The sequence below is a fragment of the Pongo abelii genome, chromosome X (genome assembly GCF_028885655.2).
Source record: "Pongo abelii isolate AG06213 chromosome X, NHGRI_mPonAbe1-v2.0_pri, whole genome shotgun sequence".
NCBI classification, from domain to species: domain Eukaryota; kingdom Metazoa; phylum Chordata; class Mammalia; order Primates; family Hominidae; genus Pongo; species Pongo abelii.
In genome coordinates, this window is record NC_072008.2 from 82,786,470 (window position 1) to 82,810,261 (window position 23,792).

The window sequence follows — 23,792 nt, forward strand, 5'->3', positions numbered from 1 at the left end:
TACAATTCTAGTTTAGTGTTTAAAACTCACTCCTCTTTAGATGGTAATCAAAAACTCAGAATTTAGGTTGTAAAAGTTTATTGATATGGTCAAAAAGCAAACAGCCAGACATTTGGTTATCTTTGCCACTACAATGTGTCATTCTGAATTGTATCTTAAAAATTCATAACAAATGATATTTAAACCATTACTAGAAAAGTAAATGAAGAGTCTACTTAAGGCACTTCATATGAAAGCTAATTCAAAATTTTCACAAAAGTAACACTATTTTATAAGTGTAGTAAATTAGCTTTCCACACATTTTAGCCAGAATGCTGCCTTTCTCCTTACAGAAGAATGTGCTCTTAAAGGGAGAAAAAGCAAATACAAAAAATTGTCATTCTGTCAATGTTCATGACAAATTATCTGGAACTATACAGATTACATGGCAGTAGTATTCCCGTGGTCAATCTGTACAAATCAGGGCATCTTCATACAAGTCTCATAAGAACCACAGCATAGATTTGGCCTGAGACAAGTACAAGAATAGCAGGTAAGGAATTCAGAATCTCACTATTTACAAGTGAGTAATTAAGAAAAACTGGCTGCTCCATTAAAAAGTAAAAGGTCAACCATATCCCCTCATCCATGAAATCTAGTAACGAAAAACAAAAAACCCACAGAAAATATTTCTTCTGAGGCTACTATATCCATCTCTTTCTGCAAACCACATGGCAGGGTTATTAGAAGGTAAATAGCAGGTGGCAGTCTAAATATCTTTTTAATGTAATACTTGTAAGATTTCCTTAAAATTATTTTTTCACAATTACAATTATCCTATTTCCACAATAGTGGCATTTCAGATTACTCTTCATAACTATGGGGGAGGTTATAGTTAGATATAATGATAACCATGAAAACATTCTTCACAGAAATTTGGTTAGCACATATGGTTATTTCTACTGACAGAAAACAAAAGACAAAATAAAAAAAATCCCTTCAAATTGGTACTTTGTTTCTCCACCTAAAGGAAGAGAATAAAGACTAAAATAACAGCAAAACATAGAACAGCTTTCGAGAAACGCTTAATTTCTATATACAGGCATCAGCTCAATATTTTATGATTTTCCTTTCCCATTCTAAGGGAGTCCTTTTCTTTTTTTTTTTGAGACGGAGTCTTGCTCTGTTGCCAGGCTGGAGTGCAGTGGTGTGATCTTGGCTCACTGAAACCTCCATCTCCTGAGTTCAAGTGATTCTCGTGCCTCAGCCTCCGGTGTAGCTGGGATTACAGGCTCCTGCCACCACATCCAGCTAATTTTTATATTTTTAGTAGAGACGGGGTTTCACCATATTGGCCAGGATGGTCTCAAACTCCTGACCTCGTGATCTGCCTGCCTCGGCCTTCCAAAGTGCTGAGATTACAGGCGTAAGTCACCGCGCCTGGCCAGGGAGTCCTTTTCTAACTGAGCCTATTTTTCTCTTAGGTACAAATGGAATAAGTGACAAACTCTAATTTGTAGAAACATTTTAGACCAGTATAAGTTACACTGATTTTAGCACTAAGCTATATTTTTATCACAGATGGGTCACCTTAAAAGAAAACTAAGGAGACGGAATGAATCTGAAATCTTTCTAAATACAAGGTAGTTAACACCATATTCAAGCAGAAATCATAATCCTGTATTTAGGATACTTTTTTTTTGAGACACAGTCTCACTCTATCACTCAGGCTGCAGCACAGTAGCGTGATCTCGGCTCACTGCCATCTCCGCCTCCCAGGTATTAAGCAAGTCTCGTGCCTCAGCCTTCCAAGTAGCTAGGATTATAGGCATGAGCCACCAAGCCCAGCTAATTTTCATATTTTTAGTAGAGATGGGGTTTTGCCTTGTTGGCCAGGCTGGTCTCTAACTCCTGGCCTCAAGCAATCCACCTGCCTCGGCCTCCCAATAGATGTCCTTTTTCATGTTCACAGCTATCGAGAAGCATAGACATTGCTGGTGTGGTAGCTCACACAGGTCATCCTCGCACTTTGGGAGACCGAGGCGGGCGGATCACTTGAGCCCAGGAGTTCAAGACCAGCCTGGACAACTTGGCGAAACCCTGTCTCTACTAAAAATACAAAAATTAGCCTGGCATGGCGGTGCACACCTGTAAATCCCAGCTACTTGGGAAGCTGTGACAGGAGAATCGCTTAAACCTGGGAGGCAGAGTTTGCAGTCAGCCGAGCTCACGCCACTGCACTCCAGCCTGTGTGACACAGTGAGACTCTGTCTCAAAAAAAAACAAAACAAAAACAATCACAGACAGCACTGTATTTCAGTGGGAAATATGCAAGGAGGAGGAGAAACGACTCTTTCTGAGGGCTAGACGTGTGCTCTGAAGAATGGTGTTCCATTTTCAGAAGACCACATGGCACATATAATTTCTCTACCCAAAAGGAAAGATGCGTAAAGTATACACATCCATGCAAAGATGGAAAAGCTAAGAATGAATTCCTGATGTAGTTATCTGTAACAGGCATATGTGGGAACACCTGGTCAGGACTTACTTTCCCCATCATTGGATAAGGCAATATGAAATCAGATGACTAAGTTAAAGTAGTTTTGAGCTTTGCTCTAACTAAAACAAAGTAGTAGTTTTACAATTTTTATAATATACTTAATTCTACTAAATTAAATGTTCCATAAAGTTCACTGGGAAGAGAAGGTTAAGAGGATAATCATTTTCAAATACCTCATGATTTTGAAAGAGAATTGCTTGTTAAGGCACTACACATCTTCTTTGGTTAAATGATTAACTATTTAAATCACTTGAAAAAAAGAGGTAATACAAAATATACAAGTTGCATTCTTCTTTTCAAACACACACGATTTTCGTTTTTCAATTTCCAGTACTCCAGTGTCTATATATTTCTGGGACCTTTTTAACTCATCAGAAAGCTGAAACAAAAATATATACCGATCTATTAGTCTCTGAAAGAAAAGTAGGCTTTACTTTTAATCAATAAGCAGTATGTTGGTTTTAATAGATAAAAGAGCATTTTGGTACGTACATGATAATCTTTGGGTATCAATAACAAAAAGTGAGAAACACTGAGAGACCCGTTAGTCTTATGACAAAAGGAAATAGAATAACCTCAAGTTAAAATATCTCCTGAATAGAGACACTAATTAATAATTTTATTTTTTCATTTTTTTAGAGATGGGGTCTCACTGTGTTGCCTAGTCTGGTCTGGGACTCCCAGGCTCAAGTGATCATCCTGTCTTAGCCTTCTGAGTAGCTGGGACTACAGGCACACGACACTGCTATTGAATCAACTCTGCTGATCAAATAATTAACAGAAGTCCCAGCAAAATTACCCTCACGTCTCAATTAGTATTCTGTAGAGGATAAATTATTATAATTATTATTTTTGAGATGCGGTCTCACTCTATTACTCAGACTGGAGTGCAGTGGCACTCTGTTTCTTAAAAAAAAAAGTAGAGGTGAGAAGTTTTTAACATTAAAAAAAATCATTTCTTCTTCAAAAGGAAGTATAATATGCAGACAAGGAGCCATGTGAATAGATAATGGCATAAAATGTTCTAATCATTATGTATTATAGAGATTTCTAGAATAAATTAGGTATGGAAAAATAAATCTAAAAGATGTTCCTGAGAAATCACATACTAATATTGTCCATTATACTATAATTAATTTTTATATGGAACATATCTTAATTACAGCTGTCTGGGCATGGTGGCTGGCTAATGCCTATAATCCCAGCCCTCTGGGAGGCTGAGCAGGAGACTTGCTTGACGCCAGAAGTTCAAGACCAGCCCGGGTAACACAGCAAGACCCTGTCTTTACAAAAAATAAAAATATTAGCTTGGTGTGGTCATGTGCAGCTGTAGTCCTAGCCTCTTGGGAAGCTGAGGTGAAATGATGGCTTGAGCTCAGGAGTTCAAGGTTACAATGAGCTATGAACACGCCATTACACTTCAGCCTGAGTGACAGAGTGAGACCCTGTCTCTGAAAATAAATGAATAGGCCGGGCTCAGTGGCTCATGCCTATAATCCCAACACTTTGGGAGGATGAGGCGGGTGGATCACTTGAGGTCAGGAGTTCGAGACCTGATCAACATGGTGAAACCCCGTTTCTACTAAAAATACAAAATTAGCTGGGCATGCTGGCACACGCCTATAATCACAACTACTTGGGAGGCTGAGGCAGGAGAATCGCTTGAACCTGGGAGGCAGAGTTTGCAGTGAGCCGAGATTGCACCATTGCACTCCAGTCTGGGCAACAAGAGCAAAACTCCATCTCGAAAATAAATAAATAAATAATAAATAAATAAATATATGAATAAATAAAAATAAAGCCTATGTCTTTCCTTTATAAGCTAAAATAGTTCGGAAGCAAAGCAAAAAGAAGGATATTATAAAGCAATATCAACTCTAATCATTCCAAGTATTAGTAATCACTGTATAAATAAAAAAGAAGAATCATACCTGTATGGGTAGCCATGATATTTAGATCTAAAAATAGAGAGCATCCAACTGAAGAATAATACAACAAGTCCAATACCAGCCACACACATTACTGCAGAAAAATAAAAGGAGAGTAAAATGAGCAGGTTGAGTATAATAAATAACCATGGCAGTCTATACTTTCTTTCTTTCTTTTTTTTTTTTTTTTACTTTTATTTTTTTTTTTTTGAGATGGAGTCTCGCTCTTTCGCCCAGGCCGGAGTGCAGTGGCTTGATCTCGGCTCATTGCAAGCTCCGCCTCCTGGGTTCATGTCCTTCTCCTGCCTCAGCCTCCAGGGTAGCTGGGACTACAGGTGCCCACCACCGTGCCTGGCTAATTTTTTGTATTTTTAGTAGAGACGGGGTTTCACCGTATTGGCCAGGATGGTCTCGATCTCCTGACCTCGTGATCCGCCTGCCTCGGCCTCCCAAAGTGCTGGGATTACAGGCGTGAGCCACCGCGCCCGGCCTGGCAGTCTATACTTTGAGAGTGAAAAGGAAGGGGTATACATTATTGATAAATCTCAACTTTTCAACAATTTTCATCCCTATTTCTTAATCTTCAGGAATCTGCCTTCCCCTCTAATTTGCTCCATTACAATGTAATAGAGTAACTCCTTTACATAATTATGCAATTCAAATGTATGAAATAATGAATTCCTTTAAAGCCATCACACTGAAGGGTTTACTGTTAGAAACACTGTCTTACTATTGACAAGAAAATCACCCATTTGGTTTTTTGGTTTTTTTTTTTCTTTTTTTTTTTTTTTGAGTCAGGGTCTTGCTCTGTTGCCCAGGCTGAAGTGCAGTGGCACAATCACAGCTCACTGCAGTCTCAACTTCCTGGGCTCAAGCAATCCTCCCACTACAGCCTCTCTAGTAGCTGGGACTACAGATGTGTGCCACCATGCCTGGCTAATTTTTTAATTTTTTTGAGAAGACGTGTCTCACTACATTGCCCAGGCTGGTGTTGATCTCCTGGGCTCAAGTGATCTTCCCGCTTCAGCCTTCCAAAGAGCTGGGATTACAGGCATGAGCCACTGTGCCCGGCTTACTTATTTATTGAACTTTAAAACCCCTAAAAGTGGCCTTGTAGTATTATTGATAAACATTAACTTAGACATCTGATGACTTCATTGTGATAGCCTCACTTGAAAGTACTTTATTTATGCACAGATAACTACACAGCCTTATATATGTAACTCAATAAACATGGATTTCTTATTTGAATAATGAGAAAAAAAATCTGATCCCTAGCCCTAGATTCATAGCTCTCTCCACTAATCCCACATGTCATGTCCTACATTAGCACAGCAGTTATTAAAGTGAACTACAAATACTAATCCCCAAATGCTCAAGTATGGATTGTCATGATGTGAAGCTCTTTGAATCCCTGGACTAAAAATGGCTAAGAACTATAGAGATAGGGATGTAGGGAAGCATGTGTCCAACAGCAAAGGAAGCTCTAGGGCAGGGCTGTGTGGCTTCCCAGGGCCTCACTGGAAGAAGAGCTGTCCTGGGCCACAAATAAAATACATTAACACTAATGATAGCTGATGAGCTGAAAAAAAAAATTGCAGAAAAAAACTCTCATAATGTTTTAAAGAAGTTTACAAATTTGTGTTGGGCCGCATGTGGCCCACAGACTGGACAAGTTTGTTCTAGGGAAACATACTTAGTGACTGACAAGAAAATCAATTTTCGGCCAGGTGCTGTGGCTCATGCCTGTAACCCCAGCACTTTGGGAGGCCAAGGCGGGTGGATCACGAGCACGAGGTCAGGAGTTCAAGACCAGCCTGGCCAAGATGATGAAGCCCCATCTCTACTAAAAACTACAAAAAAAATTAGCCAGGCGTGGTGGCAGGCGCCTGTAATCTCAGCTACTCGGGAAGCTGAGGCAGGATAATTGCTTGAACCCGGGTGGCAAAGCTTGTAGTGAACCAAGATCGTGCCACTGCACTCCAGCCTGTGCGAAAAAGTGAGACTCTGTCTCAAAAAAAAAAAAAAAAAAGAAAAGAAAAGAAAATCAACTTTCAGTTTTGTTTTACTTATGCAACAATTCTTTTGCCTTTTCTAATTGTTACACAATATGACTAGGGGTTAATGTGTAAATGTTAAACAATATTTCTCTTTAATTCTTTTCTCATTTACAAGAAAGAAGAGCAGCTTGCTGCCAATGCTCATTTAATTTTATATAATCACGCTCTTTGAGGCTGAAGTAAATCTGACTGATTTTCAATGTTAAAATAAAACAAAAACTGTTGTTGGAGTTATTACTAAACAGAACTAACATCAGAATTGTCTGAATCATCAGAATAGTCTATTTCAGAAAAATTGAATTCATCAAATGAATCTTTGGCTAACAACTGTTCGAGAATGATGTAAACATTACACGTGGAATGCTATATTTTCTAGGATTTGACATTTTCAGTGATCAAGAATTACTATATTTTGTAAATGGAAATACCACTATAATGGAAATACAAATGGAATGATGTCTAGTATATTATTCTATTTACAGCACTCTATTTTCAGTAGTGGTAGTGGATCACTTGAACCCAGTGATATCTAACATATCAGTTTTGTTTCCAAAGTTGATATACTAGAGTGGATGTGAAAACAATAATTAAAGCACGATATTTTGTGGCAGAGTTATCTCAGGGTAAACACTGCAGCCACAAGCACTGCCAGTGAGTATTCTCGGGGCAAATGGGAAAAGGGTTAACTTAACCAAAGAAGTGAAAGAACTCTATGATGAAAACTATAAAACACTGCTTAAAGAAATTGAAGTGGATATCAAAAAATGGAAAGATGTTCCACGTTCATGGATTGGAAGAATCGATGTTGTTAAAATGTTCATACTATCTAAAGCAATCTACAGATTCAATGCAATCCCTATCAAAATACCAATGACAACTTCACAGAAATAGAAAAACCAAAATTTATATGAAATCACAAAAGACCAAGAATAGTCAAAGCTATCCTAAGCAAAAAGAACAAAACTGGAGGAATCATATTACTTGACTTCAAATTATACTATAGAGTTATAGTAACCAAAACAGCATAGTACTGGCATAAAAACAGGCATACAGACCAATGGGACAGAAGAGAGAACTCAGAAACAAACCCATACACCTACAGTGAACTCATTTTCAACAAAGCTGCCAAGAACATCCACTGGAGAAAACACAGTCTCTTCAATAAAAGGTGCCAGGAGAACTGGATATCCATAGGCAGAACAAAACTAGACCCCCATCTCTTGCCATATAGAAAAATCAAGTCAAAATGGATTAAAGACTTAAATCTAAGACTGTACACCATATATATATATATATATATATATATATATATATATATAAAAGACACAGTCTTGCTCTGTTGCTCAGGCTGGAGTGCAGTGGCATGATCTTGGCTCACTGCAACCTCCACTTCCTGGGCCAAGCAATCCTCCTGCCTCAGCCTCCCAAGTAGCTGGGACTACAGGCACACACCACCACGCCCGGCTAATTTTTGTATTTTTAGTAGAGACAGGGTTTCACCATGTTGGCCAGGCTGGTCTCGAACTCCTGGCCTCAAGTGATCTGCCAGTCTCGGCCTCCCAAAGCATTAGGATTGCAGGTGTAAGCCACAGTGCCCGGCCTAAGACTGCAAACTATTAATATGAAACAACTACAAGAAAACATTGGGGAAACTCTCCAGGACATTAGTCTGGGCAAAAATTTCTTGAATAATACCCCAGAAGCACAGGCAACCAAAGCAAAAATGGACAAATGAGATCACATCAAGTTTAAAAGCTTCTTCAGAGCAAAGGATACAATCAACAAAGTGAGGAGTCAATCCACAGGATGGGAGAAAATATGTGCACAGTACCCATGTGACAAGGGGTTAATAACCAGAATATAAAAGGAGCTCAAACAACTCTACAGGAAAAAAAATCTAATGATCTGATCGAAAAAAAAAGAAAATATTTCTTTTTTTTTGAGACGGAGTCTTGCTCTGTCGCTCAGGCTGGAGTGCAGTGGTGTGATCTCAGCTCACTGCAAGCTCCGCCTCCCGGGTTCACGCCATTCTCCTGCCTCAGCCTCCCGAGTAGCTGGGACTACAGACGCCTGCCACCATGCCCGGCTAATTTTTTTGTATTTTTTTTTTAGTAGAGACGAGGTTTCACTGTGTTAGCCAGGATGGTCTCCATCTCCTGACCTCGTGATCCACCCGCCTCGGCCTCCCAAAGTGCTGGGATTACAGGCGTGAGCCACCGCAAAAACAGAAAATATTTCAATAGATGTTTCTCAAAAGAAGACATACAAATGGCAAGTAGGCATAAAAAAGCTACTCAACATCAATGATCATCAGAGAAATGCAAATAAAAATTGCAATGAGATACCTATCATCTCACCCCAGCTAAAATGGCTTATATCCAAAAGACAAGCAATAATAAATGCTGGCGAGGATGTGGAAAAAAGGGAACCCTTGTACACTGCTGTACACTGTTGGGGGGAATGTAAGTTAGTATAACCACTAAGGAGAACAGTTTGGAGGTTCCTCAAAAAACTAAAAATTGAACCACCATATGATCCAGCAATTCCACTGTTTGGGTATATACCCACAGAAAAATAAATCAGTATACCAAAGAAATATCTGTACTCCCATGTTTGCTGCAGCACTGTTTCCAATAGCCAACATTTGGAAGCAACCTAAATGTCCATCAACAGATGAATGGATAAAGAAAACGTGGTACATATACACAATGGAGTACTATTCAGTCATTAAAAAAATAAGATCCTGTCACTTGCAACAACATGGAACTGGAAATCATTATTATTATTATTATTGAGATGGAGTCTCGCTCTGTCACCCAGGCTGGAGTGCAGTGGCGCCAGCTTGGCTCACTTCAACCTCTGCCTTCCAGGTTCAAACAATTCTCCTGCCTCAGCCTCCCGAGTAGCTGGGATTACAGGTGTGCACCACTACGCCCAGCTAATTTTTGTATTTTAGTAGATACGGGGTTTTACCACGTTGGCCAGGGTAGTCTAGAACTTCTGACCTCAAATAATCTGCCCACCTTGGTCTCCCAAAGTGCTGGGATTACAGGAGTGAGCCACCATGCCCGGCCTTGGAAATCATTAAGTGAAATAATTCAGGTACAGAAAAAAAAAATCACATGTTCTCACTTATTTGTGGGATCAAAAAATGAAAACAATTGAACTCATGGACACAGAGAGTAGAAGGATGGTTACCAGAGGCTGGAAAGGGTAGTTGGGGAATGCTGGGGGAGGTACGGATGGCTAATGGGTACAAAAAAAATAGAATAAGACCTACTATTTGATAGCACAACAGGATAACTATAGTCAATAATAATTTAATTGTACATTTTAAAATAACTAAAAAACTATAATTGGATTGTTTATGACACAAAGGGTAAATACTTGAAGGATGGATACTGCAGTCTCCGTGATGTGACTATTACACGTTGCATGCCTATATATCAAAACATCTCACGTATCCCATAAATATATACACCTACTATGTACCCACAAAAATTAAAAATAAAATGCTTTTTCTGAGTATTAACACATGCTCAGTGTAGACAAGTTAGCCTTTTATTCTCTAAGAAAATGTACTCACAGACTGGGTGTGACGGCTCATGCCTGTAAATCACAGCATTTGGGGAGGCCAAGGCAGAAGGATTGCTTGAGCCCAGGAGTTCAAGACCAGCCTAGACAATGTAGCGAGGCCCCATCTCTACAAAAAATTACCAAGGTGTGGCGGTGCATGCCTGTAGTCCCACCTACTAGGAAGGCTGAGGTGGGAGAATCACCTGAGCCAGGGAGGTCAAGGCTGCAGTGAGTTATGATCTCTCCACAGCACTCCAGCCTGGGCAACAGAGTGAGACCCTGTCTCAAATTTAAAAAAAAGAAAAAGAAAATGTGCATATACATATATACAGCATCACTCTGTATATATTTGTATCCTCCTCTTTTCATACATCTAAAAGTGCTTAGAGCAGTTCCCAGAACATGCTAAAGAAACATCTATTAATTTGTGATCATTTTGTTAGGTAAGAAACTTAGGAGATCAAATTGTGACTATTTCAGTATATGTTGCCAAAATGTTTAACAATTTAAGTTCATGTCAGTAGTGTACTTTGATGGCCTTTTCCCAAGAATAAACACCGAAATAGGCAATTTTTAAACAGTCAGGCAAAGTCTACAACCACAGCACCCTGAACGCGCCTGATCTCGTAAAAAGTCAGGCAGTGAAAGGACATATACTGACTGGATTAAAAACTGTAAAATGCTTACTTTGGCAGCATATATACTACAACTGGAATCATACAGAGAAGATTAGCATGGCCCCTGTGCAAGGATGACACGCAAATTCGTGAAGTGTTCCATATTTTTTTAAAAAAAATTTTAAAAACTGATACATTAATTATTTTTCTAACATGTAAAAATTCATTTTTTAGAGATTGAGTCTCGCTCTGCTGCCCAGACTGAAGTGCAGTGGTGTGATCATAGCTCACTGCAGCCTCTAACTCCTGGCCTCAAGCCATCCTCCTGTCCCAGCCTCACAAGTAGCTGGGACTACAAGTGCGTTGCACCATATGCAGCTAAAAAATATTTATTTTAATTGAGCAAAACAAGTATTTATCAAATTTGAAGTTCAGTATCTTTATCTTTTTTCTAGAAGTTAAAGTAAATATTAGACTTTATTTAGGTAGGGTAATTTTGATGACATTTAACTTATTTATTTATTTATTTTTTTTGAGATGAAGTCTCGCTCTATCACCCAGGCTGGAGTGCAGTAGCACGATCTCGGCTCACTGCAACTTCCGCCTCTTGGGTTCAAGTGATTCTCATGCCTCAACCTCCCGAGTAGCTGGGATTACAGGCACGTGACACCATGCCTGGCTAATTTTTGCTTTTTTAGAGATGGGGTTTCGCCATGTTGGCCAGGCTGGTCTCAAACTCCTGACCTCAGGTGATCCACCTGCCTCGGCTTCCCAAAATGCTGGGATTTACAGGTGTGAGCCACCACGCCTGGTTGACATTTAACTTTTTAATCATAAAAGGAAAATCTTGACTTACACTTATTTCATGAAAGTAAAACCAAATTACATTGTTAGATTCTCTCTGCAACAGATAACAATGTGTGAATATTCTAATATATAAAAAGTTCATGCAGGCTGGGCATGGTGGCTCACGCCTGTAATCTTAGCACTTTGGGAGGCCACAGTGGGAAAGGTTGCTTGAGCACAGGAGACACAGACCAGCCTGGGCAACAAAGTGAGACCCCATCTCTACAAAAAATAAAATAAATTTAACTGGGAGTGGTGGCATAAGCCTGAGGTCATAGCTACCTGGGAAGCTGAGGCAGTAGGATTGCTGGAGCCCAGGAGTTCGAAGCTACAGTGAGTCATTATCGCGGCACTGCACTCCAGCCTGGGCAACAGAGTAAGGCCTGGCCTTAAAAAAAAAAAAAAAAAATGTCTGGCTGGGAACAGTGGCTCACGCCTGTAATCCCAGCACTTTAGGAGGCCGAGGCAGGCACATCATGAGGTCAGGAGTTCGAGACCAGCCTGGCCAACATGGTGAAATCCCATCTCTACTAAAAATACAAAAATTAGCTGGGCGTGGTGATGTGCACCTGTAATCCCAGCTACATGGGAGGCTGAGGCAGGAGAATTGCTTAAACCCAGGAGGCGGAGGTTGCAGTAAGCCAAGATTGCACCACTGCACTCCAGCCTGGGAGACAGAGCAAGACTCCGTCTCAAAAAAAAAAAAAAAAAAAAAAAAATTCCTTGCAAACCAAATAAAAGGGCTAAGACTCTAACAGATAAATGGCAAAAGACAAAAGGATAATTTATAGAAGGAAAAACATAAACACAAATGACTAATAAACATTTAGGAAAATATTTGACCTTATAAAAATAAAAGGAGTACAAAATAATACATTTCCACCTTATCTGATTGGCAAATATATATGTATCTATAAAACAGATACATATTAATGAGATTAATGCTGATAAAATTACAATGAAATGGCTGGGCGCGGTGGCTCATGCCTGTAACCCCAGCACTTTGGGAGGCCGAGGCGGGCGGATCACAAGGTCAGGAGATTGAGACCATCCTGGCTAACACGGTGAAACCTCATCTCTACTAAAAATACAAAAAAATTAGCCGGGCATGGTGGCGGGTGCCTGTAGTCCTAGCTACTTGGGAGGCTGAGGCAGGCGAATGGGGTGAACCCGGGAGGCAGAGCTTGCAGTGAGCTGAGATTGCACCACTGCACTCCAGCCTGGGTGACAGAGCGAGAAGAAAAAAAAAAAAAAATACAAAAAATAAATTAGTCGGGCATGGTGGTGGGCGCCTGTAGTCTTAGCTACTTGGGAGGCTGAGGCAGGAGAATGGCGTGAACCTGGGAGGCAGAGCTTGCAGTGAGCTGAGATCGCGCCACTGCACTCCAGCCTGGGCGACAAAGCGAGACTCCATCTTAACAACAACAACAAAAAAAAACCGAATGAGACAAACATTCTTTTTTTTTTTTCTTTAAGATGAAGTTTCACTCTTGTTGCCCAGGCTGGAATGCAATGGCGCGATCTCAGCTCACTACAACCTCTGCCTCCCAGGTTCAAGCGATTCTCCTGCCTCAGCCTCTCAAGTAGCTGGGATAACAGGCATGCGCCACAACGCCTGGCTAATATATATATATATTTTTGAGATGGAGTCTCGCTTTGTCACCCAGGCTGGAGTAGAATGGCATGTTCTCGGCTCACTGCAACCTCCACCTCCTGGGTTCAAGCAATTCTCCTGCCTCAGCCACCTAAGTAGCTGAGATTACACGTGCACGCCACCATGCCCGGCTAATTTTTGTATTTTTAGTAGAGACGGGGGTTTCACCATGTTGGCCAGGCTGGTCTCGAACTCCTGACCTTGTGATCCACCTGCCTTGGCCTCCCAAAGCGCTGGGATTACAGGTGTGAGCCACCGCGCCTGGCCAAATTTTTGTACTTTTAGTAGAGACGGGGTTTCACCATGTTGATCAGGCTTGATGGCCTCGAACTCCTGACCTCAAGTTATCCACCCGCCTCGGTCTCCCAAAGTGCCGGGATTACAGGCATAAGCCACTGCGCCCGGCCGAAACAAACATTCTTAAATACCAGTAGTAGAAATCTAAATTATTTTAACTTGCTAAAATAATCTGTAATGATTAAAACATCAAGAGAATTGAAAATAATCAGACAGAGGACCACACAGTTATTCTTCTAGGAATCTACCTTAAGGAAACAACATAAAATAAGAATGATGGCTGGGCGTGGTGGCTCATGCCTGTAATCCCAGCACTTCGGGAGGCCGAGGCGAGTGGATCACCTGAGGTCAGGAGTTCAAGACCAGCCTGGCCAACATGGTGAAATCCCATCTCTACTAAAAATACAAAAACAAAAAAACAAACGAAAAAAAAACCCCAAAAAACAAAAACTAGCCGGGCGTGGTGGTGGGCGCCTGTAATCCCAGCTACTCAGGAAGCTGAGGCAGGAGAATCACTTGAACCTGAGAGGCAGAGGATGCAGTGAGCCGAGATCGCACCACTGCACTCCACCCTGGATAGTAAGAGCAAAACTCCATCTCAAAAAAAAAAAAAAATAGATGCTTAATATATCATGATAGTTATTGAAGAATAATTATAGTTGAAATTAGGAAAAAACTAAACATTGAAAAAAATCAGAATAGTTAAATTACAATATAGAGTATAAGTCAGCCAGGCATGGTAGCTCACGCCTGTAATCCCAACACTTTGGGAGGCTGAGGTGGGAAGATCACTTGAGTCCAGGGGTTTGAGGCCAGCCTGGGCAAAGTGACAAAACCCCATCTCTACAAAAAGTACAAAATATTAGCTGGGCATGGTGGTACATGCCTGTAGTCTCAGCTACTAGGGAAGTTGAGGTGTGAGGACAGCTTGAGCCTAGGGGCGGAGGTTGCAGTGAGCTATGATTATGCTACTGCACTCCAGCCTGAGTGACAGAGTGAGACCCTATCTTAAAGAAAACAAACAATAACAGAGAATAAGTTTAAAATTATGTATATAGAAAAAGTTATTAGTTATTTAACTCCAGTTTAAAAAGGGGGTGTGAAGTGTCAAAATTTTATATATACAGTTTTTAAGATGTTTTTATAAGTGGAAAGAAATATATTACAATTTAAAAATAATTAGTTTTTCAGTGGTGGAATAAATGTTTCATGCTCCTGTTTTTTTACATTTTCTATAATGAGCATATATTAATTTTATAATAGTAAAGGAGTTCAATAACAGATATGACATTTAAAGAAAAAAATAGTAAAGGGGTAAAATAACTTACTTATCCTATAAGTAAGAGGAAAAGTGATTAAGAGATCACTCTTTTTCCATATTACAGGCAGCACTGTTATATTTTGAGTAAGGTGACTTACTCTTTCGCTTTCCAATATCCATGTCAGAGGTTGCAGCTTCACATAAAAGCACCATTCCTAAGGTAACTCCACCATCTAAGAAAAATTGTTTAAGGAGAAATTCGCACAGACACAAAAGACATAACATTTTACTATTCCCAGTTTCTCATGAAGAAAATTAAAATGAATATATAAACCTTCAGCTCTTCATTATAAAAAACCAAAATAAGGAATCTTGTATCTATACAGCATGACAATTATTTACTATGAAGATATAAAAAACTAAAATCGGAAGATTACCTCATTTGTGCAAAGAAAAATTGGTATTTTAAACAAATGTCCCACCATAACTTACAGATGAAATATGAGCTTTCCCGAAATTGTACTTTGAAATAACCTGTCTGGACATTCAGTTATTGCCCTGACCTCAAACATTTAAAAATATTAAATAGCTTTTTTTTTTTTTTTTTTTTTTTTTTTTGAGACAGAGTCTGGCTCTGTCACCCAGGCTGGAGTGCAGTGACGCAATCTCAGCTCACTACAATCTCCACCTCCCGGGCTCAAGCCACCCTCCCACCTCAGCCTCCTGAGTAGCTGCAACTATAGGTGCTCACCACCACGCCCAGCTAAATTCTGTAATTTTTTTTTTTTTTTTTTGTAGAGATGGGGTTTTGCCATGTTGCACAGGCTGGTCTTGAACTCTTGACCTCAAGCAGTCCACCTGCCTCGGCCTCCCAAAGTGCTGGGATTACAGGTGTGAACGACCACGCCTAGCCCTAAATAGCCATTTTGAATATTTCACCCCACCTCCCTAAAGAACACATTTGAAATATATATATCATTTAGGGAGAACAGTAACTATTTTTTATTTGAAAATTAATTTCTGAAAAATTTCTCCTGGCCTAGTTTAGCGGTTCACACCTGTAATCCTAACAGTTTGGGAGGCCGAGGTGGGCAGATTGCTTAAGTCTGGGAGTTCAAAACCAGCCTGGGCAACATGGTGAGACTCTGTCTCTACCAAAAAATACAAAAAACTGGCCAGGCTGGTGGCACATACCTGTAGTCCTAGCTACTTGGGAGGCTGAGGTAGGAGGATCACTTGAGCCTGGGAGGTTGAGGCTGCAGTTAGCCGTGATCATACCACTGCACTCTAGCCTGCATGACAGAACTAGACTGTGTGTCAAAAAAAAAAAAACTCCATATTTTCAATAATACTTTTTTAATTTTTCCCCATGCCAAGATGCCAAAAGTGCATCAATAATTAGCCTTTAAAGCACAAATTACTACTAACCTATCTAATTTTATCCTATTCTAACGAAAAAGAAAAATCCTGGCCGTGCGTGGTGGCTCACGCCTGTACTCCCAGCACTTTGGGAGGCAGAGGCAGGTGGATCACCTTAAGTCAGGAGTTCAAGACCAGCCTGGCCAACATGGCAAAAACCCGTTTCTACTAAAAATACAAAAATTAGCTGGGCGTGGTGGCAGGCGCCTGTAATTGCAGCTACTTGGGAGGCTGAGGCAGGAGAATCACTTCAACACGGGAGGCAGAGGTTGCAGTGAGCCGAGATGGCACTACTGCACTCCAGCCTGGGTGACAGAACAAGACTCCATCTCAAAAAAAAAAAAAAAAAAAAAAAAGAAAAAGAAAAAGAAAAAGAAAAATCTCACATGTGCCATGACCACACTTTTATTCAGCTTAATAGGAGCTGCATAAATACAAAATACAACTACCCATACAAATAGGTAACAGATGGCATGGCTGAATATTAAAATAAGCAAATTCAAATTTTAAAGCAAATAGAATGTGTTCTAGTAGAAAAGAGACACAGATTCACCCTGCAGTTTAGTGAATACTAACAGCAGTAAAACACTCCCAAATCAATTATGCATATGTACATACATGTTGTATGCCACCGCATGTGGGTATCATTAAGCGGAAAGGGAAAAATATGTGTTTAGATGAGGCCTGAATTTATAATTGGCTCTAAAATTTGACTTGTCATCCCTTCATTACCATCTTGCATTCTTTTTAAAAATTTTTAATTTAATTTATTTATTTGAGACAGGGTCTCACTCTGTCACCCAGGGTGGAGTGCAACGGCACAATCACAACTCACTGCAACCTCCACCTCCCAGGCTCAAGAGATCCTCCTGCCTCAGCCTCCTGAGTATCTAGGACTATAGGTGCATACCACCATGCCAGCTTCATTCTGTTGATTTTTTTGTAGAAACAGGGTCTCACTATGTTGCCCAGGCTGGTCTCAAACTCCTGGGCTCAAGCAGTTCTCCAGCCTGGGCCTCCCAAAGTGCTGGAATTACATGCATGAACCAATGTGCCTGTGCCCCATCTTGCATTCTTTCTTCAATAGCCTCTTGTTAGGGATGATGCCCATTCATCATGTTTTCAGTTGTTCAGCCAACTCTCTTCTCCAGCAATTTTTTCTGAGTTCTTTATCTGCAGGTTTGTGCAAAGAGTGATCATTTCTTTCTTTTTTGTTAATTTTATTTTACTTTAAGTTTTAGGGTACATGTGCACACCGTGCAGGTTGTTATATATGTATACATGTCCCATGTTGGTGTGCTGCACCCATTAACTCGTCATTTAACATTAAGTGTATCTCCTAATGCTATCCCTCCTCCAGTATTTTTTTGCTAGTATTTTATTGAGGATTTTTGCATCAATGTTCATCAGGGATATTTGGTCTAAAATTCTCTTTTTTTTTTTGTTGTGTCTCTGCCAGGCTTTGGTATCAGGATGATGCTGGCCTCATAAAATGAGTCAGGGAGGATTCCCTCTTTTTCTATTGATTGGAATAGTTTCAGAAGGAATGGTACCAGCTCCTCCTTGTACCTCTGGTAGAATATGGCTGTGAATCCATCTGGTCCTGGACTCTTTTTGGTTGGTAAGCTATTAATTATTGCCTCAATTTCAGAGCCTGTTATTGGTCTATTCAGAGATTCAACTTCTTCCTGGTTTAGTCTTGGGAGGGTGTATGTGTCCAGGAATTTATCAATTTCTTCTAGATTTTCTAGTTTATTTGCATAGAGGTGTTTATAGTTTTCTCTGATGGTAGTTTGCATTTCTGTGGGATCGGTGGTGATATCCCATTTATCATTTTTTATTGCGTCTATATGATTCTTCTCTCTTTTCTTCTTTATTAGTCTTGCTAGCGGTCTATCCATTTTGTTGATCTTTTCAAAAACCACCTCCTGGATTCACTGATTTTTTGAAGGGTTTTTGTGTCTCTATTTCCTTCAGTTCTGCTCTGATCTTAGTTATTTCTTGCCTTCTGCTAGCTTTTGAATGTGTTTGCTCTTGCTTCTCTAGTTCTTTTAATTGTGATGTTAGGGTGTCAATTTGAGATCTTTCCTGCTTTCTCTTGTGGGCATTTAGTGCTATAAATTTCCCTCTACACACTGCTTTCAATGTGTCCCAGAGATTCTGGTATGTTGTGTCTTTGTTCTCGTTAGTTTCAAAGAACATCTTTATTTCTGCCTTCATTTTGTTATGTACCCAGTAGTCATTCAGGAGCAGGTTGTTCAGTTTCCATGTAGTTGAGCGGTTCTGAGTGAGTTTCTTAATCCTGAGTTCTAGCTTGATTGCACTGTGGTCTGAGAGACAGTTTGTTATAATTTCTGATTTTTTACGTTTGTTGAGGAGTGCTTTACTTCCAACTATGTGGTCAATTTTGGAATAGGTGTTGTGTGGTGCTGAAAAGAATGTATATTCTGTTGATTTGGGGTGGAGAGTTGTGTAGATGTCTATTAGGTCTGCTTGGTGCAGAGCTGAGTTCAATTCCTGGATATCCTTGTTAACTTTGTGTCTCGTGGATCTGTCTAATGTTGACAGTGGAGTGTTAAAGTCTCCCATTATTATTGTGTGGGAGTCTAAGTCTCTCTGTAGGTCTCTAAGGACTTGCTTTATGAATCTGGGTGCTCCTGTATTGGGTGCATATATATTTAGGATAGTTAGCTCTTCTTGTTGAATTGATCCCTTTACCATTATGTAATGGCCTTCTTTGTCTCTTTTGATCTTTTTTGGTTTAAAGTCTGCTTTATCAGAGACTAGGATTGCAACCCCTGCCTTTTTTTGTTTTCCATTTGCTTGGTAGATCTTCCTCCATCCCTTTTATTTTGAGCCTATGTGTGTCTCTGCACATGAGATGGTTCTCCTAAATACAGCACACTGATGGGTCTTGATTCTTTATCCAATTTGCCAGTCTGTGTCTTTTAATTGGAGCATTTAGCCCATTTACATTTAAGGTTAATATTGTTATGTGTGAATTTGATCCTGTCATTATGATGTTAGCTGGTTATTTTGCTCATTAGTTGCTGCAGTTTCTTTCTAACATCGATGGTCTTTACAATTTGGCATGTTTTTGCAGTGGCTGGTACTGGTTGTTCCTTTCCATGTTTAGTGCTTCCTTCAGGAGCTCTTTTAGGGCAGGCCTGGTGGTGACAAAATCTCTCAGCATTTGCTTGTCTGTAAAGGATTTTATTTCTCCTTCATTTATGAAGCTTAGCTTGGCTGGATATGAAATTCTGGGTTGAAAATTCTTTTCTTTAAGAATGATGAATTTGGCCCCCACTGTCTTCTGGCTTGTAGAGTTTCTGCCAAGATATCCGCTGTTAGTCTGATGGGCTTCCCTTTGTGGGTAACCCGACCTTTCTCTCTGGCTGCCCTTAACATTTTTTCCTTCATTTCAACTTTGTTGAATCTGACAATTATGTGTCTTGGAGTTGCTCTTCTCGAGGAGTATCTTTATGGCGTTCTCTGTATTTCCTGAATCTGAATGTTGGCCTGCCTTGCTAGATTGGGGAAGTTCTCCTGGATAATATCCTGCAGAGTGTTTTCCAACTTGGTTCCATTCTCCCCGTCACTTTCAGGTACACCAATCAGACGTAGATTTGGTCTTTTCACATAGTCCCATATTTCTTGGAGGCTTTATTCGTTTCTTTTTATTCTTTTTTCTCTAAACTTCTCTTCTTGCTTCATTTCATTCATTTGATCTTCCATCACTGATATCCTTTCTTCCAGTTGATCGAGTCGGCTACTGAGGCTTCTGCATTCATCACGTAGTTCTCATGTGTGGTTTTCCGCTCCATCAGGTCCCTGAAGGACTTCTCTGCATTGGTTATTCTAGCTGGCCATTCATCCAATCTTTTTTCAAGGTTTTTAACTTCTTTGCCATGGGTTCGAACTTCCTCCTTTAGCTCGGAGAAGTTTGATCGTCTGAAGCCTTCTTCTCTCAACTCGTCAAAGTCATTCTCTGTCCAGCTTTGTTTCTTTGCTGGTGAGGAGCTGCATTCCTTTGGAGAGGAGAGGCACTCTGATTTTTAGAATTTTCAGTTTTTCTGTTCTGTTTTTTCCCCATCTATGTGGTTTTATCTACCTTTGGTCTTTGATGATGGTGATGTACAGATGGAGTTTTGGTATGGATGTCCTTTCTGTTTGTTAGTTTTCCTTCTAACAGTCAGGACCCTCAGCTGCAGGTCTGTTGGAGTTTGCTGGAGGTCCCCTCCAGACCCTGTTTGCCTGGGTATCAGCAGTGGAGGCTGCAGAACAGCAGATATTGGTGAACAGCAAATGTTGCTGCCTGATTGTTCCTTTGGAAGTTTTGTCTCAGAGGAGTACCTGGCCGTGTGAGGTGTCAGTCTGCCCCTACTGGGGGGTGCCTCCCAGTTAGGCTACTCGGGGGTCAGGGACGCACTTGAGGAGGCAGTCTGTCCGTTCTCAGATCTCAAGCTGTGTGCTGGGAGAACCACTACTCTCTTCAAGGCTGTCAGACAGGGTCATTTAAGTCTGCAGAGGTTTCTGCTGCCTTTTGTTTGGCTATGCCCTGCCCCCAGAGGTGGAGTCTACAGAGGCAGGCAGGCCTCCTTGAGCTGCGGTGGGCTCCACCCAGTTTGAGCTTCCCGGCCGCTTTGTTTACCTACTCAAGCCTTGGCAATGGCGGATGCCCCCCAGCCTCGCTGCCGCCCTGCAGTTTGATCTCAGACTGCTGTGCTAGCAATGAGCGAGGCTCCGTGGGTGTAGGACCCTCCGAGCCAGGCACGGGATATAATCTCCTGGTGTGCCGTTTGCTAAGACTGTCGGAAAAGCGCAGTATTAGGTTGGGAGTGACCCGATTTTCCAGGTGCCGTCTGTCACCCCTTTCCTTGGCTAGGAAAGGGAATCCCTGACCCCCTGCGCTTCCCGGGTGAGGCAATGCCTCAACCTGCTTCAGCTCACGCTCAGTGCGCTGCACCCACTGTCCTGCACCCACTGTCTGACAATCCCCAGTGAGATGAACCTGGTACCTCAGTTGGATATGCAGAAATCACCCGTCTTCTGCGTCGCTCATGCTGGGAACTGTAGACTGGAGCTGTTCCTATTCGGCCATCTTGACTGGACAAAGGTCTTTTGTTAATGTGATCATTTCTTTTTTTTTTTTGAGATGGAGTTTTGCTCTGTCACTCAGGCTGGAGTGCAGTGGCGCCATCTTGACTCACTGCAACCTCTGCCTCCCGGGTTCAAGAAATTCTCCTGCCTCTGCCTCCTGAGTAGCTGTGATTACAGGCACATGCCACCACGCCTGGCTAATTTTTGTATTTTGAGTAGAGGTGGGGTTTAGCCATGTTGGCTAGGCTGGTCTCGAACGCCTGACCTCAGGCGATTCACTCACCTCAGCCTCTCAAAGTGCTGGGGTTACAGGCATGAGCCACCATGGCTGGCCAAAGATTGATCATTTCTATAGGCTTTGATTACTGGGTACTCTCTGATTAATGATTGAGACTTGCTCTGGGGAAAGCTTGTCTTTTCATCATGGTTTATGTGCTTTTGCTTTCAATGAGCTTTCCTTCTTGCTAAATACCTCAAGGTCTTTTGTGTATTCTTCTTAGCTGTCAAGAGCTATGATGCACTTCCATGTACACTGTTTTATTTCATTTACTGAATCTTTAAATTTTTACTAACACTGCCTACTATATGGCAGGCACTATAAACTGCTGGAAATAAAAAGTTGAACAAAATAAAGATCCTACCATGAAGATTACACTCTAGTGAGGAATACAAACAACGAAATACAAAAATTACACAGTCCTGATTAAATGTCACTCCAGGAGAACTCAGCAGAAATAGAGGAGACAGTATTCCATAACATACAACAACTAGGCTATTAAAAGCTAGTAGAAGGCCAGGCGTGGTGGCTCATGCTTGTGGCCAAGGCAGGTGGATCACCTGAGGTCAGGAGTTCGAGACCAGCCTGGGCAACAAGGATATGATATATCCATTATATAAACATTAAGAATATTGACTACTTTTTTTTCTTCGTATTTTCAGATTTCTTTGTAATTTTCATAAATATAAAGGCCATACAACATAGAAAATGCTTATAATATATTAAGATAGCAAACTCCATGCACAACACATCTACAAGTATAAAAAATGAACACCCTTACCACGAAACATTCATATAGAAATGAATGCAAGATAACATGCAAAAGTAAACGTAGTTTATACTATTAGGGTTTCAGGTTATAGGTGAACATTTTCCAGACTGCTACTTTATTTTAAAAATTCAGGAGGCCAAGGTACGAGGATTGCTTGAGCCCAGGAGATTGAGACCAGCCTGGACGACAGGGCGAGACTCCGTCTCTAGAAAAAAATACAAAAATTAGCTGGGTGCGGTAGTGCACACCTATAGTCCCAGCTACTCGGGAGGCTGACGTGGAAGGACTGCTTGATTCTGGGAGGTCAAGGTTACAGCGAGCTAATGGTGACCCCACTGTACTCCAGCCTGGGCAACACAAAATTTCATCTCTAAAAAAATAAAAATAAAAATAAATCCAAATATATTTATTGTGGGATTCCATTTATTGTGTTTTCTTTTTCTTTTTTTTTGAGACAAAGTCTGGCTCTATCAGCCAGGCTGGAGCGCAGTGGTGCGATCTCAGCTCACTGCAACCTCTACCTCCTAGGCTCAAGCCACCCTCCTGCCTCAGCCTCCCAGGTAGCTGGGACCACAGGCACGCAGCACCACACCCAGTTAATTTATGTACTTTTTTTAGTAGAGAAAGGGTTTTGTCATGTTGGCCAGGCTGGTCTCGAACTCCTGCCCTCAGGTGATCTGCCTGCTTCAGCTTCCCAAAGTGATGGGATTACAGGCATGAGCCACCGCACCCAGCCCTGTAGGATTCCATTTATGTAAGTTAAAAAAAAATAGGTAAAATAAACCCATAGTGTTAGCAGTCAGGATAGCAATTACTTCTGGGTGGGAAGGTGGCAATCAGGAGGAATGATGACGGAGAATGCTCTGAGATGTGGGTAAAATTTTATTTATTGATATGAGTTTTGGTTACATAAGTGTGTTAATTCTGTGAAAATTCATCAAACTGGGCTGGGCACCGTGGATCACGCCTGTAATCCTTACACTTTGGGAGGCCAAGGCAGGCGGATCAGTTGAGCTCAGGAGTTCGAAACCAGCCTGGCCAACATGATGAAACCACATCTCTACTAAAAATATCAAAAAAACTTAGCCAGGCATGGTGGCAGGTGCCTGTAATTTCAGCTACTCCAGAGGCTGAAGCAAGAGAATCGCCTGAACCTGGGAGGTGGAGGTTGCAGTGAGCTGGGATCACACCATTGCACTCTAGCCTGGGCAACACAGCAAGACTCCATCTCAAAAACAAAAAACAAAAAACAAAAAAAAACCAAGGAAATTCATCAAACTGTAAACTTTTGTAAACTTTTCTGCAGAACTGCAATACTTGAAATGTAATTTTAAAGGTTGCTTAGATCAGGCAATTGATTATATAGTCTGCTTTATTAATCATGCAATAAACTGTACAACATTAAACTAATAATAAACGTGAATATTTTCCAAAATCATAACTACT

General features: G+C 40.9%; 1 protein-coding gene and 1 non-coding gene across 5 annotated transcripts in view; one reads left to right on the plus strand and one right to left on the minus strand.

The window, feature by feature from the left end:
* Nucleotides 1-61: 61 nt before the first annotated feature.
* The window catches only part of MAGT1 (magnesium transporter 1), a 72,466-nt gene continuing 48,735 nt past the window's right edge, over nucleotides 62-23,792 (minus strand). For 3 of the 4 annotated variants that reach the window (XM_024240274.3, XM_063720977.1, NM_001131459.2), the window contains 3 exon segments: nucleotides 14,937-15,011; nucleotides 4,471-4,561; nucleotides 62-2,918 (listed from right to left, as the gene is read on the minus strand). In XM_024240274.3, the coding sequence (XP_024096042.1) occupies nucleotides 2,903-2,918; nucleotides 4,471-4,561; nucleotides 14,937-15,011 (182 nt within the window). In that variant the 3' untranslated portion in view covers nucleotides 62-2,902. 4 annotated transcript variants of the gene reach the window in all.
* LOC112131084 (U6 spliceosomal RNA) lies at nucleotides 10,783-10,889 on the plus strand. Its single transcript, XR_002913232.1, has one exon. It is a non-coding gene; the product is annotated as a U6 spliceosomal RNA (small nuclear RNA).